General features: G+C 40.8%; 1 protein-coding gene across 1 annotated transcript; it reads right to left on the bottom strand.

Moving 5' to 3' along the window:
• Nucleotides 1-1,363: 1,363 nt before the first annotated feature.
• LOC111221880 (SPRY domain-containing protein 3-like) lies at nt 1,364-16,695 on the bottom strand. Its single transcript, XM_022745469.1, has 11 exons — nt 16,610-16,695; nt 13,261-13,407; nt 13,009-13,084; nt 9,456-9,580; nt 8,284-8,416; nt 7,973-8,161; nt 4,342-4,491; nt 2,577-2,634; nt 1,970-2,089; nt 1,742-1,866; nt 1,364-1,639 (listed from the first exon to the last, which is right to left on the bottom strand). The coding sequence occupies exons 2-11, from the start codon at nt 13,386-13,388 to the stop codon at nt 1,505-1,507; spliced, it is 1,239 nt and encodes a 412-aa protein (XP_022601190.1). The 5' UTR covers nt 13,389-13,407; nt 16,610-16,695; the 3' UTR covers nt 1,364-1,504.
• Nucleotides 16,696-18,022: the final 1,327 nt, after the last annotated feature.

The following is an 18,022-nucleotide window of genomic DNA, read 5'->3' as shown; positions in this document are numbered from 1 at the left end:
TATAACAACAGGTCAGTTAAACTTCAGGGATATCAATCTGTCAGCACAAGTGATTGTGATTTCACCTGCTTTGGTGCAAATGAAAGTGACAACAGGTGCAATGGAGAGGCAAAAGCAAGACAACGCCCAAAAAGGGAAAGGTTTTGCATGTGGTGGCCACAGACAATTGCTCTCTCCTTCTCCTTCCTGACTGATTCTTCTCTTGTTTTGTGTTTTGCTAGTGTCTTTGTCACTACTGGTAGCATGAGGTGGAACCTGCAGCCCCAATCAGGTTGCACAGGTAGTCCAGCTCCTCCAGGATGGCACATCCATACGTGCGGTCGCAAGGAGGTTTGCTGTGTCTCCCAGCACAGTCTCAAGAGCATGGAGGAGATACCAGGAGACCGGCCGGAGCCAGAGCCCTACAACATGACCTCCAGCAGGCTACTGGTGTGCATGTTTCTGACCAAACTGTCAGAAACAGACTCCAGGAGGGTGGCATGAGAGCCTGACGTCCTCTAGTGGGACCTGTGGGACCCAGCACCGTGCAAGCTCGATTGGCATTCGCCAGAGAACACCAGAATTTGCATTGGCGCCCCGTTCTCTTCACAGACCAGAGCAGGGTCACACTGAGCACATGTGACAGGCGTGAAAGAGTCTGGAGACACCGTGGTGAACGTTATGCTGCCTGTCACATCATCTAGCATGACCGGTTTGGCAGCAGGTCAGTGATGGTCTGGGGAGGCATATCCTTGGAGGGTCGCACAGACCTCCATGTCGTAAGCCAACGGTGCCCCGACTGCTGTTAGGTACCGGGATGAAATCCTCAGAGCGATTGTCAGACCTTTCGCAGTTGCAGCGGGCCCTGGGTTCCTCCTGGTGCAGGACAATGCCCGGCTTCATGTGGCCAGAGTGTGTAGGCAGTTCCTGGATGACGAAGGCACTGACGCCATTGGCTGGCCTTCACGTTCCCCTGACCTAAATCCAATTGAGCACCTATGGGACGTTTTGTACTGCTGGATCCAACGCCGCCAAGTACTGCCACGGACTGTCCAGGAGCTCACTGATGCCCTGATCCAGGTCTGAGAGGAGATCCCCATCCGCTGGCTCATCAGGAGCATTCCCAGACATTGTTGGCAGTGCATACAGGCACGCGGGGCCATACACACTACTGAGTCACATTATGAGTTGCTGTGATGAAATTCACGCAAGTTGGACCAGCCTGTGATTTCAATTTTTCACTTTGATTTTCGGTGTGCTTGTGAATCCAGCCCTCAGTGGGTTGATGATTTTGGTTTCCATTGACTGTTGCTACGTCATTTTGTTCTCAACAAATTATACAATGTAAATCAGTAAAGATTTTCAAATTGAATAATTTGTTCATCAAGATACGATGTGTGATTTAAGTGTTCCCTTCATTTTTTTTCAACAGTGTATTTATTGTCCAATCTCCAAAATGTACCAGAGCTCAATCATTCCTCCTCGCTCTGATTTCCCCAATTGGTTTTCATTTCCTTCTCTCGGCTCAGCCGCTGAGGGGGTGCAGGTCCACTCTGACCTTCTCCCCAGTACTCATCATGCCAATAGTGGGGTAGAAGCCTCCTACCGGTAAGGCCACTTCTCTCCGGCCCACCACCTTTCCATTGCGGGTGAAGAACACCTGTTCAAACACAAAAACACAGCAAAAAAGATTATATAAATGTTTGCATTGAAGCTTTAAGAGTGCTTGGTTTTATATTCCTAGACTCTGACAGCAACTCACCATGACTTTCCTCCCCTCTAAGTCTTCTGCCTCATCCTCCTCTTCATCTTCATTGTTTGCATACAAGTCATTCTGAACCTCGCTGGGCTTGGGAAACACGTCAAGGTCCCAGTCATCTACGTCATCTGACACAACCCAGACAGCAACAGAAAGCGAGACAATTAAGGGCTGTCTTCGATGATAAACAGAGCTTTGAAAAAATGTGGAATCAATATAAAAGATGTTCACCTCCACCATCAGGGTTGAAGTCACGTGGAAACATGATCCCACAGCCCATAATGTCTCCTTCAAAGCAGCGTGGTCCAAACGCATCCCCGACCCCGCTGCCCTGAAACAACTTCCCATCATCTACAAAGGGCAAAGGGTGAAGTTGATTAGTGCTTTTAATCACATACATGAGAGACTGTGATACGATTAAAACACAGGTGCAACTATCAGAACACAAAACACCCGTCATCACCAACATTTACATAACTCTTTTTCTTCTGGCTCCTTCCAGCTGATGGAAGACAAAGAAAGCTGCATAGAAATCAATTCTAACCTTTTAAATATTTCATTATCATTGACACTGCTGTCAATAATAATGAAATTTTAACTGGTCTGTCCTTTTCTACCATTGCCAGAAATGTGAGTGATGATTTGGTGCCATTACCAATGTGATCGTTTGTAACACATTAAATGTGTACGCTAAAAAAAGTCAGATAGAAAATTAAACACACGGACACTGCCCGTGATGATAGTGGTACTATAGTATGGATTTCATTTGAATGCAAATGTTTGCAGAGAAAACTCATGGACACGTCATCATGCACCAACATGATCAGCCAACACTCACCTGCATGATAAGCTATGGACCCTCTGCTCCAACCTGGATGTCTGTTTTTAGGGTAGTCCTGTAAATCAAAAGAGAAAAGTATAATCTTAAGACCTTGAGTTGATTTCATCAGCTTAATCAAACTACTATATGTCCCCATTTTATTTCATTGATGTGTTTTGTGAGGCTTCAGCCAAAGTTCTCATGATACCTGAAATTCTTAAAAGTACTTGAGTACTTTCCAAATGGAAGGGGGGGTTTGAGTTGGATTTCACATTATAAAACAGATCTAATTCGAGGAAGTCTCAGTGACCATATAAGCCCCTGTAAGCAGAGCACTGATGTGATGATGACCACAGCAACAAGCAGGAAAACCAGATGTTGGAGGGAAACAGCATGATGAGATAAGACCGTAGGAACACCCCAGTATTAAAGTGATAAGGAATCTGGTGCGTAAGAAACAGAGACAGTAAGACTTTTACCCGAAGCGACAAAAGGGGAAAGGAATGCACCATAAACAATTGCTCCTTTATACATGATAAGCAATCATTGAGTAACTAGTAAGCATTAAGAATGTGTTAGTCAGAGAAAGAGAATGAGAGAGAGAGAGAGAGAGAGAGACCTTTGTTTTGATTTTTGTAGCAAGAGGTAAGGCTTCCCATCATCAGACTGATGCGTCTTGCAGGAGATGACGGGGGATGGCGCAAAACCTCAGGAATGACCGTTTGATAGATTTATAATGCTCTAGCGAAACCGCAGACACACTGAGAGAAACAATTCCTGGAAAACAATCAGTGAAATGACAGAGCTCTATTCTCCATGCAGGTCTGACCTGGGGGCGCAACATGCCCACACACAGTAACTGACGGCACAGGAATCAGGAGGAGCTTAACACTGAGGGTGAGTGCAAAAATGATCCACCACCTCCCAGGGACCATCACAGCTGGCGAAACAGCAGTGTGATTAGCACGAGCGACGCTCGATCAATCAGCATCCAATAAAAGAGTACAGAACAACAATATCTGAACCACACTTCATTTCATATCTATCATTTAAATGAAACGATTACTGCGCCCCCAGTGATTATTACGCTGCTTTACTTATATTAAACGGGATGTGTATGATTTTGTTTGAGGCCAAAAGCAGCATCTCTGATGTATAAATATTCAACTCACATCCTCTCAGACCCAAGTTTTGGTTCCAAAATATGGATCATCATTTGCTGTCAACATTTCTGATTAAATACGACTCAACTGAGCCAAATTAATCAGGATATTAACCTTAAATTGCGTAGCCTGAGGAACTCCTGAATACGTTTAACCCTTTTCTATTTATTCCTTCTTGTGTAGGGTGAGTGTGTGGAAAGAGGAAGTAAAACAAAGAATAAATGGAAAAGACTGAGACAAATAGAACAATCGGATGTTCTCATCTTATCTCATAACTAACTGTGCCATAACTTACTCGCCTGCAGTATTCTAGTTAAGATGGCAGATTAGCATGTAACTGGAACAACATGCTTTCTATGGAAAACCAGATGTGGGGGTAAAATGAGATAATATTTATTCTGTTGTTAGCTTTTCCTCTTTCGGTCATCCATCACTCAGACTGGAAACAGTGAGAGCAGTGGTGCGTATGAGGGAGAGGGATGACGAGGTGTGAGAGCAAGTTTTCTTAACATGCAGACTGTTACTTACTGTACACAGAGTGTGTACAGTAAGTAAGACGGCGTGTCAATGTCAATGACATGCGATCATTACGGTGGTGACTAAAAGGAGGAGGCTCTTACCCTGCGTGCCAGCCCCAGGGCGATGTAACACTTTTCTCCAGCATCTGTGATCTCCAGTTCATAGTAGTGGAAGCGTGTGTTGAGAGGCCGACGGGCCTGAGCCAGGCCCACGTCCACGATGCTCTTCCCTTTCCCCATGTACTCCAGCAGCTGAGGAACACGCACACACACGAACAGAGGTTGTGACTGTACACAGGGGCTGCATTAACATTCAGATAAATGTCCTAGTCTGAGGATACATATAGAATTTATGTTAGAACAATAATTGAAAACAATGTTGGGCTATACACTGTTGACTCATTTTTGCAATACTGCTTTCAGTTAAGTAAGTTAAGTTAAGTAATTAAAAGAAACACATTATTTTATGCTTTTAAAATTTTAAATTACACCAACTACAACCTCATATGGTCTGGTATGACCAGTAGACCTGCAGCTTTTGGTGGCTAATGTTAGCATATGTCAGCTAACTTTAGGGAAATATTGCGATGTAACTAACGTTACTGAGTCAGTTAGCTGTCTTTATGAGTCCTCCCTACTAGCATTTCACAATAACTGTTTGTTTGTCACTTGTGGCCACAGAGGCAGATGTTCAGTAATGTTACATAGGCTCGCTTCAAGCAGCTTTGCTGTCCCATATGGAAACCGGAGGTCCTGCCCTACTTTCAAAGTAGCTTCTGTTCCACTAACCTCCATTGTGCGTAATGCACTACTTTCAAAGTTGCTTCTTAAAGGCTCAAACAGTATGCAGTGGCTAAGGAGGCATTTTACATTCTGCAATTAATATTACTTGCAAATTTGTTCTAATCCATACTTTTTTAAACGAACCCTTACAATATTTTTAGTCTTTCTTTACTTGTATAGACTAATTGAAGACTACCTTGTTTTAGTCAAGCAGGTGACTGGAGTTTGGTGACTGTATGTTTAGGTGTGTCAGCTGGACTGTGTGAAACCACAGGTGGACGTTGTTGAAATGATCATAATGACTCAAAAACATCTCAGTTCCTCCAAACAGATACCTGCACTTCACTGGTATTGATAGCATGTCTGCACTGGCATAGCTGCTGCCTCCTCCTCAGGTTGGGACAGACCAGAATCCAACAAAATGAAAGGGCATGTTTTATTCACACGTTACCCTATTAGGGATGTTAGATGATGAGATGAAAAAATAGGTCGCAACGGCATGCAATTCTTTCTTGGAAAAATAGGGCAGGATTTGGACTTGTTCTCCCTGCACTGTACTGTTTGGGTACTAAAAGCAAAGCTAAGGCAACAAGGACAACATAACTGTTTACGACACGCAGCACAGGAAATCAACACCACCAAAACTGAATCCTTTCCAGAGTGACCTTTCTAAATGTCAGAGCAGTGGATGAACACATGGGCCCATAATATGCCCATCTGAAGATAACTGCATTAGTCAAAACAAAGCCTATTGTATTCCATGAGTGTCCAGGCTGTTTTGCCCAACATCTCATTATAAATATAGTTGCAGATTTCCCTAATTTCACTGTTCTTTCATAATTAAAAGCAGACTGCATGAGATTTCAGAAATAGACCAATAGTGTTTAAAAATGATGATTGATTGGTGATTCCCACTTTAAACCACTATCGCTTCGGCATCAATAACAACACCTAAGATACACATATGAACAGGTGCATCAGTATAAACCTACTTCTAATAAATAAACTGCATTTTAAGTCTCAGTCATAAGCATTTACAGACTGATTCATTTCTGAAGAACTTGTGTTTTCTTAATACACCTCCTCATCTTTCTTTTTTTAGTATGTAAGCACAACCTCAAGAGGTAAACAGCCACTCTGGTGTTGATACTGCAGCTCACTTCATGTGGATAAAAGCTGACAGTAAATCACTTACTAATCTGTAAACAGCTGTGCCAGTCACAGTATATTTGTAGCCAATATTGGATTTCGTCTGTCTTAATAAACATGAGTGTTTACCACACCTGCATGTCAAGATTTTAAACCAGGGTCCAACAAACGCCTGACCTAACATGCAATCACAAGTGTCAGCAAATTCAAAAAGAATAACCCTTGAAGGTATTGATTGGACAAATGAAAAAGGAACTGCAAATGAGGCTCTAGCAGAAAAAGGAGCTCAGTAACTAGGATGCACAATAACAACTTGAAATTGACTGTAACTTTTTGTTTTTTTCTGCCCTAAGAGCTTTCATGTAACACGTGCACTTGTGTAATTGATGACCTGCAGGAAGTTCAGACTGCGGTTTGTGGGCCCTACCTTCACACAGGACAGGGCCAGATTTGTAGAAATAAAGGGTAAATAAATGTGCGGGTGGCATGCAGGTTACTCGCTCCTGCCTGAGGGCTACTCAGCTGCGATCTCCTCCCATCCTCTTTCAGTTCAGGTTTCGTGTGTATCAGCGCCTGAGTCAGACACAAACACTGTAGCCCTGCTGTCACAGGGAGGGGTGGAGACCCAAACAAATAGAGGGGGAGAGAGAGGTCAATGAACACCTCTGAGAAAAACATTTTTATTTTTGGTTATCTCTTTCTATCTTAATCTTTTATCAGGTGCTTAGCAACAGCTAATATTTATGTCTGAATTTCTGTGTTGATCTATCAACATTAGTTTTACAACTAGTCTAAGAGATGTTTTGATAAATTCTTGTTGCATTTAATCACAGCAACAATTCTGCATTAAGCTAACTGAGACGTTTGGAGGCGGACTTGGTAAGAATCTGTGTGTGCCAGGTTGTGGACATTTTAGCCAGAATATACAGGGCTAGGGTTAGATGTAGGGTCAAGGTTCTTCAGAAAGTCTTGGTTAAAAGAGTACTCCCTCAATTTAGCACTGCACTCCTATATCACTGTCTGCCTCACAGTGGACAGTTTTTTTAAAAAAAGGATCAAAATCAATGTAGCAGAACCAGAGATATGGTCTTTTTTATTCCACACATTCTTCTTCCTTGGCAAAACATGGCACCTACATTACCCACAATGCAACTCTAACTGCCAGCAGTTTGGTTGGAGATTTGAAGTGTTATGCTAGGAAACAGTTAATGTAGCCTCAAACTGGGAACGTCAAGCAGAGATGAGGAGCAGGCTCCTCTTTCTAACGCCACACCCAAAGGTTTTTTAAATTTTCAAATTTGCAGCCGTGAGCCCTAACCGATGTTAGATATCGTGCAGCTCCATCTGGAGCCACAAAAGGCTTTTTACACCTTTTTTTCACATTATGAAACCCAGCACACAGAGTTTGGGATGTTCAAACTACCTGGATATTTCGTAGTTAAACCTTTAAATGCTGACGTAAATTAAATGGACTCTTTTTTTCCCAGTATAACCAAAACCTTTGGTAGGCAAAATTTGATTGAACTACTTGATTGATAAAAGGAGTCAAACCTCAAACATTAGCAGCCAACCTTAATTAAACCTTGCTGATGTACTGTAGAACAATAATCTGGTGTGTGCAGATTCTCTGGTTCATCCACGCACTGATATCAGCCAATCATTACACAGCATGCACCTTCGTGAGGGAGACAACCTTTCAAAGTTTGTGTGACCTTTATTCGCAATAAACTTGGTAAAAACTTCAGTAAAAATGATGTCCAAGTTTTATATATCTTATTCTTCTCTATGCTCTAGGACTTACCGTGCCAATCACCTTGACGTCATGGAGACGGCCCCAGTCCTCTTCATGACTGTCTACAATCATCTGTCCATCATCATCTTCCATCCCCCACTCAGCGTTCAGGTCCAGCAGAACTTCCTCCCCCAAAGAGTGCATTCCCACAGCGGGGTAGAGAGCTTCAGGAGATGCTGGGATTTCCACATTGCCAACCTGAGGACACATTCAGATACAGTATTGTTGGGGAAAAGAAAAAACAAATTCACTTGTAGACTTGCACTGGCTGAATACGTTCGGTGTGAGTTAAAGTAATACGATGGTAATGGAGTACTTACTTCTTTACCATTCTTGGTAAAAAACACTGTCAGCTGTCCATCGTCGGAGTCCAGAGAGATTCCACAGCCGATTCTGTCGCCTCGGCAGCATTTTGGACCAAACTGCTGTCCCACAGTGTTGCCATTATACAGCCTGCGGAAAGACATATTCTTGAGAGGCTGAATGGCGAAGGAAGATTTTGCAGATGTTCACAGAAAAACATCAAAGGACACTCAGAAAATACTTCCACTAATAGAAAATGAAACTAAAAATGGCAGATAATCCGCCGCTCATTGACGCGAACTCTCTCTCAGTAAATAAAGAAAACTATACAACTTTTGACCTGGATTTATATAAAACTGAATTCTGAGTCAAATTTCATATGCATAAAAATCATTGATGAATTCTGGATTTTTGAATAAAAATCTAAAATATTGGGGCATCCTGGTGACCTGAGGGTGTAAGGTGCTGTACCATGAACCAGAACATCCACGATTTGAATCTAGCCAGAGACCTTTGCTTCCTGTCCTCTCTCTACTGTTTGAGCTCTAATGAATGCATCAAAAATAATGACCCCAAGCTTTATTATATCAAAAACTACTATTGTAACTTGGTCCCATGCCTTTTATATCTGACTTCCCTGTGATGAAGCCAATAGTGCTTGTGTGATATTGGTTCCTTTCAGTTCCCAGCACTGTGCGACTTTTTTTAGGGGAAGTGTTACTGTGTTGTAATGAACTCATATCAATTTACAGCATATTCTTATAAATACCAGCAAACCCAGAGGAAACCCTCTCAATTGTACAATAAATCCTGGTGTTTGTCACATCACTACAGCTACTCTAAAGGGCCAGTCCAGCATAAATGAGCAGCTTCTCTATATTTGGTCCAGTTCCTAAAACATCAGACCAAGTATTGCGCTCTCACGCTGACTGACAAAGCTCTTACTAAAAGTAGTAAACAGTTTCTGAGAACTGAACATTAAATATGAAAGTGTGCCCTTTCACGACCTTTCCAAATTTATTCAACAGAACCCTTCGTAAACAGACAAGAGTGCTCTGCTCTCGGTTCCTCAGTCTGTTACGTGAACAGACTAAGCGTTCTGTGGGGATGTGAGATCCCTACATCGGATGTATAACATTATTACATTCAGTCTACAGTGTATGTAAATGAAATGATCAGTGACACATACTTGCCATCATCAGCATGAAAAGCCACAGAGTGTGGGAGCCAGCCCGGCTGATGGTCCAGTTTGTAGAGCTGTGGCACCAAACCAACGGCGATCATCCCCCTCACTCCTGTATCGACGATGGTCACCTGCAAAGACCACAGGTTGATTTCATCACCAAAGAACAAGAGAGGAGTTTTCACTGCAGTTTAAAACCCTCTTCCTTTTGAAATAACTTTTCTCTTTTAAAAAGGACTCCAAGGACAAAAACAGATTTTCCCCAAATTCACAGTAATGTGTCAAACTTTACTTGGAAGTGTCTCCTTATAGTCTTTAAACAACATGGCGTTAGCAGACTTGAGCATCACAAGGAGGGCAGAAGCTGTAGATATTAATATTTCTTTTAAATAATGTGAGTAGTCATTTTATCCATCCTCTGACACATCTTCAGACGCCAACCTAGAACTTAAAGGAAGCTGTTTTCACATCCAGAGCTACGAGTCATAACACATTATCTGTGGGAGGCTGTTGCATTGTGAGAGTGCATAAGCAGAACAAACTTTGTTGATCGTGAGGAGGCGGAGGAGAGGGGTGAAGTCGAGGTGAAGGACATGTCTTTTTTTCCTTTCTTTTTTTTCTTTTCTTTTTTTTATCAGAATTGATTTTATTTTTATTGTGGTGGACGATGTCTTAAAAACATGAGTCAGCCACTGTGATGAATTAAGTGTTTACATTGATGTTATGTTGTGAAAAGTAATATATTTATACACTTTTTTTTATATGTTGTGTGCTGACATTTGCTAATTAGCACTAAACACAAAGTATAGAGATGAGGCTCATGGGAATGTCATTAGTCATGAACTAAAGGACTGGATAAATACTATTTTGCAGTTGTTGGTTTCATTCAAAGTGGTCGACTGTAATCTACCTCCCAGTTTTATAGTTTTACAGATCTGATGGGAGGAAAATCATATAAGATGAACACAAAAAGTTTCTAAATGCCCTTTTGAGTGCTGCAGGTTTATTGCTGTTTCTACTCCTTCAGGCTCCACCCCAAACTTTTACAGGCACTTACATTGTATTTCAATTTTGGGTCGGCCCTGCTTCTCTTTTCACCTCACTGAATTTCCAAATCAACTTGAAACTGTGTAGTTTCACTCTGTACACACATGATGGATCAAAGTAAAAACCCTGAAGCAAAGAGCTAGCCTGCACCATTGTTATCATAACTGAATACTGACCATATGACATCATCCCCAGGGAGCCCTAGATGGACGCATTGCAACCAGAGCACTGCTGTCAAATCCAGGGCAAGCAGAGCAGGAAATTTTTAAGTTCTTTCCCATGACCTCAGCAGTGGTCTCCGGAGAGGGAGAGGGAATACGTCCCTTTTTTTCTGTGTCAGTGTAAAACATGCAGATGATCTGTAAAATCTACCGTCAGATCAACAATCAGCATCCACTTAACTATCATGTATTAGCTCATAAACCCCATTTACGTAAATTGCTTCCTCCCTCCTCCTACGTGACTCCCACAAAGTGAGTCACGTAGCATGAAGCATACGTAAGTATAAAGGTTGCTGTTGCTGTTTCACTACACATCCGATGTGTGTGTTAGGCAAGTTTGAACATGGCTACTTCTGAGAAACGGCCACTGTCTTCAGATGTTTGTTCACGTCAGCGTCTAGATTACCAAAAACAGTAAAATAAACAAACCAGCACATGATTTGTAATGAGCTGCGACTTCTTTGGCTCCGTGAAAGCAGTCTGTCAGGGCTGAGATAAGAGAGCCAAGTCTGTAGAAAAGTACCACTGAAACTTAAACACACTGTATCTGTGTGTGCAGCAGCTGTTAATGCACTTTCTTCTTTTTTTTTTTCTGTCGGAGTATACAGTAGAGTGCTGACCCTACTGACAGGATCACAGGAGTTTTACTGGCTGCTGGCTGAAGCAGTTTTCAAACAAAGGGTCAGAATCTGAGTGCACTGGTGTCAACAGCAAAGTCTGGTACATTTTAGCCCCAGAGCAGCAGCTATGACTTGTTGCTGGCCTTTTCCAACAACATCATGTATGCAGCCATCAACTGCACACTTAAGACCTCATTTTGCTGGGTTTTTGTTTTACAATGACAGCCATCTGGAAACATTAGCTAAAAAGAAAGCAGAGACAACTGTTTGAAATCAAGGACTCACTGTTTTAAAAATGACTAAGATTTTCAAATTATTAAGATTGCTTCACTTGTTTATGATGTAATTGACTGTCTGGAGCATGTAGCATGAGTTTTCTACAGAAAAACGGAACATGAGCGTGATCCTAGTGACTCCTCTAACCGACACTAAAGATCATCCTAATTCGTTTTTTTCAGGTTTCTTCTCTGATCCAAAAATACATTGCTGCCTCCACTTGTACCTAGGCTTTGCAATAAAGTGATACGATCAAAAAACATCACAATATTTTTAACCCTAATTGAATCTGGTATATTGACTGAACAGTAACTCAACATCAAAGCTGCTCAAGATATAAATACAGATTTGCCAGGCAAGCCTCAGCAGGCAGAGGAAAACCTGTCTGAATTTTAAAAATTGATATTTGCTCATTTCTGTGTTGGTACTGAGACTTAATTGCTGAGTATGCTTCTGACTCTGGCGTAAATGATTTCGGTGTCTTTGACTTGAACAAATCAGCAATTACTGCACACCCAGGCCAAGCACACAATGTAAAAAGAGCTGCCAAGTAATTCCACAAATCTATTTCCAAGCTGAAAGGTCTTTGTTTCTCAGATGCGCACTATTCCCAGGAGAGTTCATGATTTCTTTTCCATTATGGTTCAAGAAGATGAAGGCGAGCAGTCAGACGCGACGGCCTGCCAAGTCTCCTCTCATCACACAGAATGAAGGTGGTGTCCTACATCAATAATATATACTAACGCAATACAGTTAACACTGCATGCTTATCTTAATGGTGTACTGTTTTGACAGTTAGTACAAGAAATAAATGCACTTCATCACTTTCTACTCACTGGAAATGAAACCAGAGATGTGCGACAAAGGATACCGATCACTCTTTACTAAATGTGAATACTTTATTTTTAAGTTTGTATCTTGTGCTGAACCTGGTAGTCCAAAGTTAAAAATTATTTTCAGTTCTGAGGCATGCATTGCATTGTGGGACAGTAGGTGTCCATCAATATCACACAAAAAAAGCTATTTGTTCACACATTTAATTTAGTCAAAATTCTCAAGCTTAGATTTGCACAGCAGAATATTACACTTACAGTAAACCAACAATGTGAGAACAAATGAGTCAGCTACATCCTGTGGTAGATGAAAGAAGATCCAGCTAATTAGAACTAGAGTTACTGGGCTAGAGTTACAGTTTGAGATTCTGTCCTAATTATGAGATATGTAGGCCAAATTCATGATGCAGAGTCAAGCAGTGAAGCCAGGAAACTTTCATGTGAAAGTAGATCAGAAAATAACTTGTGTAGCAGTAACCTTTCCTTGATTGTTTTTTTTTTGTGTGTCACTTCTGTGTCATATTAATAGTCATGAACTGAGAGGAAATCATCAAACTCTTACTTCAAAATAGCGATTTCTTCTCGACAACGGTCTGGCTGCAACAAAACAGCCAACTTCATCTGAATTCCCATGATACCTACAAAGAGATCCAAAAAGAAAAACAAAAATGTCACTTCTGCCAAACACAAGCAAAGTGGGATGCTGATTCAGCAGGCAAAGGAAGGGCTCTAGCATAAAATCTGGGAATGAACCACATGACTAAGAAATGTCTCCAGTTTGACCTCTCGTGCTGGCATTGCTCATCACCGTTACCTAAGTATGTCTCCGTCTCTCAGCATCCTTTTGAGCCGCTCCTTGTATCGCACTGCTCGCACCTCACGAATTTCTCGGATTCGCCTCCTCCAGTTGAGAAAGCGATAATGAAGGTTTATGTCGTCCATGTCTGAAAATCATTACAATCTAGGACACAGGGAAACTAATCAGATTGATTACTGCTTTCGAGAATGTTACCTTGAAAAAAACAGGCCAACTAACATTAAATAATTATTCTTAAGACACAAGACAAAGATTCTAGTGATTGCTCAGTCAACATAATTTAGTGTAAAAAAAAAATCATCACTTAAATTAATGCACAAGACAAGATGCAGTCTAATGAAAGTGATTTTGAGTCTGAACTTCAGTGATGCTTCCACTATTGACGCACACAACAAGCAGAGCAATCGTGGTAAACAACTCTGGAACAATGAAATGTCAGTGCAGTCATAAAAGCTGTAAGCGGAAGGAGAGCAAACATCTCTGACCACAACATGGTTACCACTGTTGCCTGACAACAAGAAAGGCCTAGGTTTGATCCTCAGGCCAAACCCTTTGTGTTTGCGTTTGTGTTTTTCCATTTACGTTTAATCCCACATTCCACAGACAAGCAAAGGCCTGGACAGTGACTGTACACTGCCAAGAGGCAGGAACGTGAGTCCCCTATTTGTGTTAGGCCTGTGATGGTCAGGTACCTCCCTTGGGTGTCTTCCACCCCAATGCAATCTGGGACTGACTCAAGCTTAGACCAGCTCTTCTATTAATGTCAGTGTATGGGAGACACCCAGACTGTTTGGTGTCTCTAACATTTGAAATCAATACACACACACACACACACACACACACACACACACACACACACACACACACACACACACACACACACACACACACACACACACACACACCTTCTGATGTGCAGCTTCAGTTTCGGCAGTTAAATTTAGCAAACTAGTTAAATCTTCATCACTGGCTAAAACACATTTTCAGATTTGTGAAACCTTTTTAACATCCACAGCAGCGTGGCTGGTATTGTTTTCACCTTGTGAGTGTGAGTCGATGGGCGTCGTGGCTGGTGTGATTCCAACACAAGATGGTCTCTCATTTAAAACCTTTTGTTTCATTTGCGAAAACACAAATAGGGCTATTTCACTGTTCTTTTTAGATAAAGCAATAAAAGATTTCACAAATCTGAAACAGACTTTAATCTAAGGTTAATCTACTCCAAACGTGACAACTCAGGTATAGTGTTCTTTGATCTAGAAGTGGTCTGATGTGGCCTAGATGGGGGATGAAAGAGTTACTTTGACATTTTTTTACTTTCACAAATAAACTGGAGATGGGATCACACCAGCCATGACACCTGTCAACATGTTGATGTTTCGACCCATGAGTACTCAGTAGTTACTACTACATTAGTCAGTATTTATGGGTCAGACCACACCTATCTTCAAACTTGTCTTTAATTTTGATTTCAACTACACGTCTGGAAAGTTTCATGACTGTATCTTGCACAGTTGTGACACTATCATGGTGACAAAATCAGCCGTATTAACACCTGCCAAAGTACTCAAAGCCACCTCTGTGGTAGTTTCCGCTACAGTAGGTGTCTCATGACCACATTTCGCCATGACGACACACATACACACAAGATGAAAATACCAGCCACACGCTGTCGCAGCTGATAATCAGATGTTTTAAACAGTCTTTAGCTTCTCTTGGTTATTTTAGTTCAGATTTGACAAGTCTAGGTAGAGTGGTTTTTGATTTAGACCTGGTGTGATGTGGTCTGGTTAGGAAACCTCACTTTCACCTTAAGTGCCAAATCAGAAGCTACCCACACAGTAACATTTTTCTAGCCAAAACTTGGGCCACATATAGTGTCTTTTCTGGCCCACTATACACCTCGGTCCTCACCCCAAGTCTGGTCTAGACTAGCATGATAGTCAGACACTACACACAGATAATCTGGCTGGCTCTCAGCCGACACTGCCTGATAACAGCCAGTATAGGCCTAGAAGTGACCGCTTTATGGGTAACTTCAGCATTGTGATTATTTTCTCGATTAACCCATTAATAATTTAGTCCATAAAATGCCAGAAAGTAGTGAAGAATATCTGTCACAATTTTCTAACACCAAGGTCGTGACATTAAACAGTTTATCTGCCTAAAAATATTCTGCATTTACTGTGGAATAAAACGGGTAATCCACAAAATTGAAAAACTGGAACTAGAGAATTTGGCAATTTTGTTTGATAAATTACTTTAATAAATAATTAAACAATCATCAGAGTAATTGTTGATTATTTTCTGTCAATTTTTTGTCTGTCTATTTTTTCATCTCTACACTGATGCAGTATGATGTGCATTATACTTAAGTACAATTTTGAGATACTTTTGTTTTTCTTGAGTATTTCAATTTTACTATTACTTTATACCTCTACTGCTCAACATTTCAGAAGAAAATATTCTACTTTTTACTCGACTACATTCATCGGATAAGTTTAATATTATATGTACTTAATAATATATATTATTCTGAATGGGCCATTCTGCATAATAAATACTGAGTACATGATAAATAGCCTACTTTTAATTATAGTACTTATATATACCTTATATAGTACCTATATAATTATATTTTGATCCCAATACTTATGTAATTTGACTTTAATAACATTTTGAATGCATGACTCTTACTTTTAACTGCGTTAGGTGTGAGTACATCTTCCACCATTGTACATGTGTAACCTGTTATGCTTTTCCTGTGTCAGGTTATGACGTAGCCAGGGTGACTCAGGTAAACGCACCTTTACAGTTTTGTTGTTCCATTCAAATTCATCACTCAATACTAAAGTACCTAAGTGGGTGGGTTGTTTTTTTTTTACTTCCACTGGATTAAAGGTGGATCATTACACTATGGTAACGGGCTAGTTTGGTTGGTAAAAGCCTGAAAATGTTTTCGGTTCGTCTTAAAACATGAGCAGTGAAAACAAATTATGGCCTCATCTTAGTGAATGATGATGAAAGAAGTCACCAGACCGAATACGACTGAATAACATAGTTGAGGATCTAACAAGTAAAGTGTTTCAACAAAGTAAACAAAAAAGCGAACTATCACCTCATATTGTTATTTGTTGCGTGTTCACTTCTAGGATTTACCAATTTACGAGCCAACCACAAACGTAGCAACACATTTCCCAAACTACAGGGAGGACTCGGTTGGCCGGCTAGCTGTTTTCAGTGTCTCAACGTTGTCGCGCTGTATGGCTAATAAAATCATGTAAACACGAATGTACCTCACATACCACACTGTTCAAAGCCCCGTTGTCTTATATTGATTCCTTACTGTTTTAAAACTTGTAACGCATCGTCCTCCGGGTTTTCTTCCAATTTTAAGGAGGTGAAGTCTGTCACTTTATGTCCAACCTGCGCTGTCGGAAGTCCCGCCTTCTTAACCAATCACAGCAGAGGAAAATACAGCGTGAGGTCCTTAACCTATGCAGTGCCGTGTGTGAGTGTCTTTGGTTACACAGCTTATGTTCCACATAGGCCTTTTACATGTATTTGACATGAGTACATATACATCTACCTTAAAAGACTATTCACACAAAAAATATGGAAACTCAAACTTACTTTTATGAAAGCTTTTTTATTTTGGACAGTAGCCTAATAAAAATGTACACTTTAGTGCTTGGGAGGGCTATCTACTGTCTACTCACTGCAGTTTGATTTAATGAGGTAGCTCTTGTTTTAGTTTCGGTAAGGCCCCACAGAGTAGCCTGAAATCCTGCTTTGAGGGCACAAAAAGAAGGATGTTCCATTTAAATTTGCCTTAGAAATAGTCTGGGATAAGCATAAAGAAAAGAACTGTCACCACCTCATCACCTCATCAACTAAAGTAGAGTCATTTGGCACCCAAAAATTCCTCTCCAAGTGATGCAGTATGGCCCTTTCAAGGTGACCATATGTGTTTTATATGTATTTATTAGTAACTGACACTAGGGGTATTGTATGTCTCAGTGTCTTCTGTCTCTTCATGTATCCCAGACTGACTTCCTGATGCTTACATCAGGGCTTTTTAGAGGCCAGATCCTCTGTTGCAGGACTCCTTGTTCTTATGTCTCTGAAGATAGTTCTTTATAACTCTGGCTGTGTGTTTGGCTTGTTGTCCTGCAGCAGAATTCATTTAGGAGCAATCAGACACCACTCCGATTGTGTTGTGTGATAGACAAGAATTTAAACATCTTAAGTGCCTAAAACCTTTACACAGAACTGTATGTGTATATACTATGGTAGCAAATACATTATTTTCAATATCAATTAATATGACAATTATTTTTGCCCACCGCAATTTCCTAGGGCCCGAGCTAACATCAAAATAGTTGCCAATTTATGCCCTGCTGCTCATCTTGTTGTTTACTCAGCTAATCATTTCATCTTTAACATATAATATTATGTAGTAAATTTTGTAGAAATTGAAATAAGAAAATATTTATTGATTTAAAAAAGAAGTGTGACTTTTTGCTTCTAGTGATTAACCAAGGTGCCTCATCACACTGAAGCAAAACTACCAATGGAATCACTATTATCAACAAGTCCTAATACACCAAAACATATAAATAATTACCAAAATCTATGAGCTGCCTGTGTACCTTTACTGTACGTGACTAATATAAGGCCATGTTTCCACTTACACTGTATTCTCATCGACATTATCAGAGGTCAGGTACAACAGGTTAGAAGACGGGCTGCCAGATCT

This window comes from Seriola dumerili, unplaced genomic scaffold (assembly GCF_002260705.1).
Source record: "Seriola dumerili isolate Sdu_G_001 unplaced genomic scaffold, Sdu_1.0 BDQW01000088.1, whole genome shotgun sequence".
NCBI classification, from domain to species: domain Eukaryota; kingdom Metazoa; phylum Chordata; class Actinopteri; order Carangiformes; family Carangidae; genus Seriola; species Seriola dumerili.
Note: the sequence above shows the minus strand (reverse complement) of the source record. Positions and strands in the feature narration are given on the sequence as shown.

Excerpts from the sequence above, each read along its gene's own strand:
- LOC111221880 (XM_022745469.1), bottom strand. The coding sequence starts at position 13,388 with ATGGACGACATAAACCTTCATTATCGCTTTCTCAACTGGAGGAGGCGA. Across the intron at positions 13,085-13,260 it reads AGAGACGGAGACATACTTAG|GTATCATGGGAATTCAGATG; the intron begins GTAACGGTGATG and ends ATCTCTTTGTAG. Across the intron at positions 2,635-4,341 it reads CCCTGGGGCTGGCACGCAGG|GACTACCCTAAAAACAGACA; the intron begins GTAAGAGCCTCC and ends TTTGATTTACAG.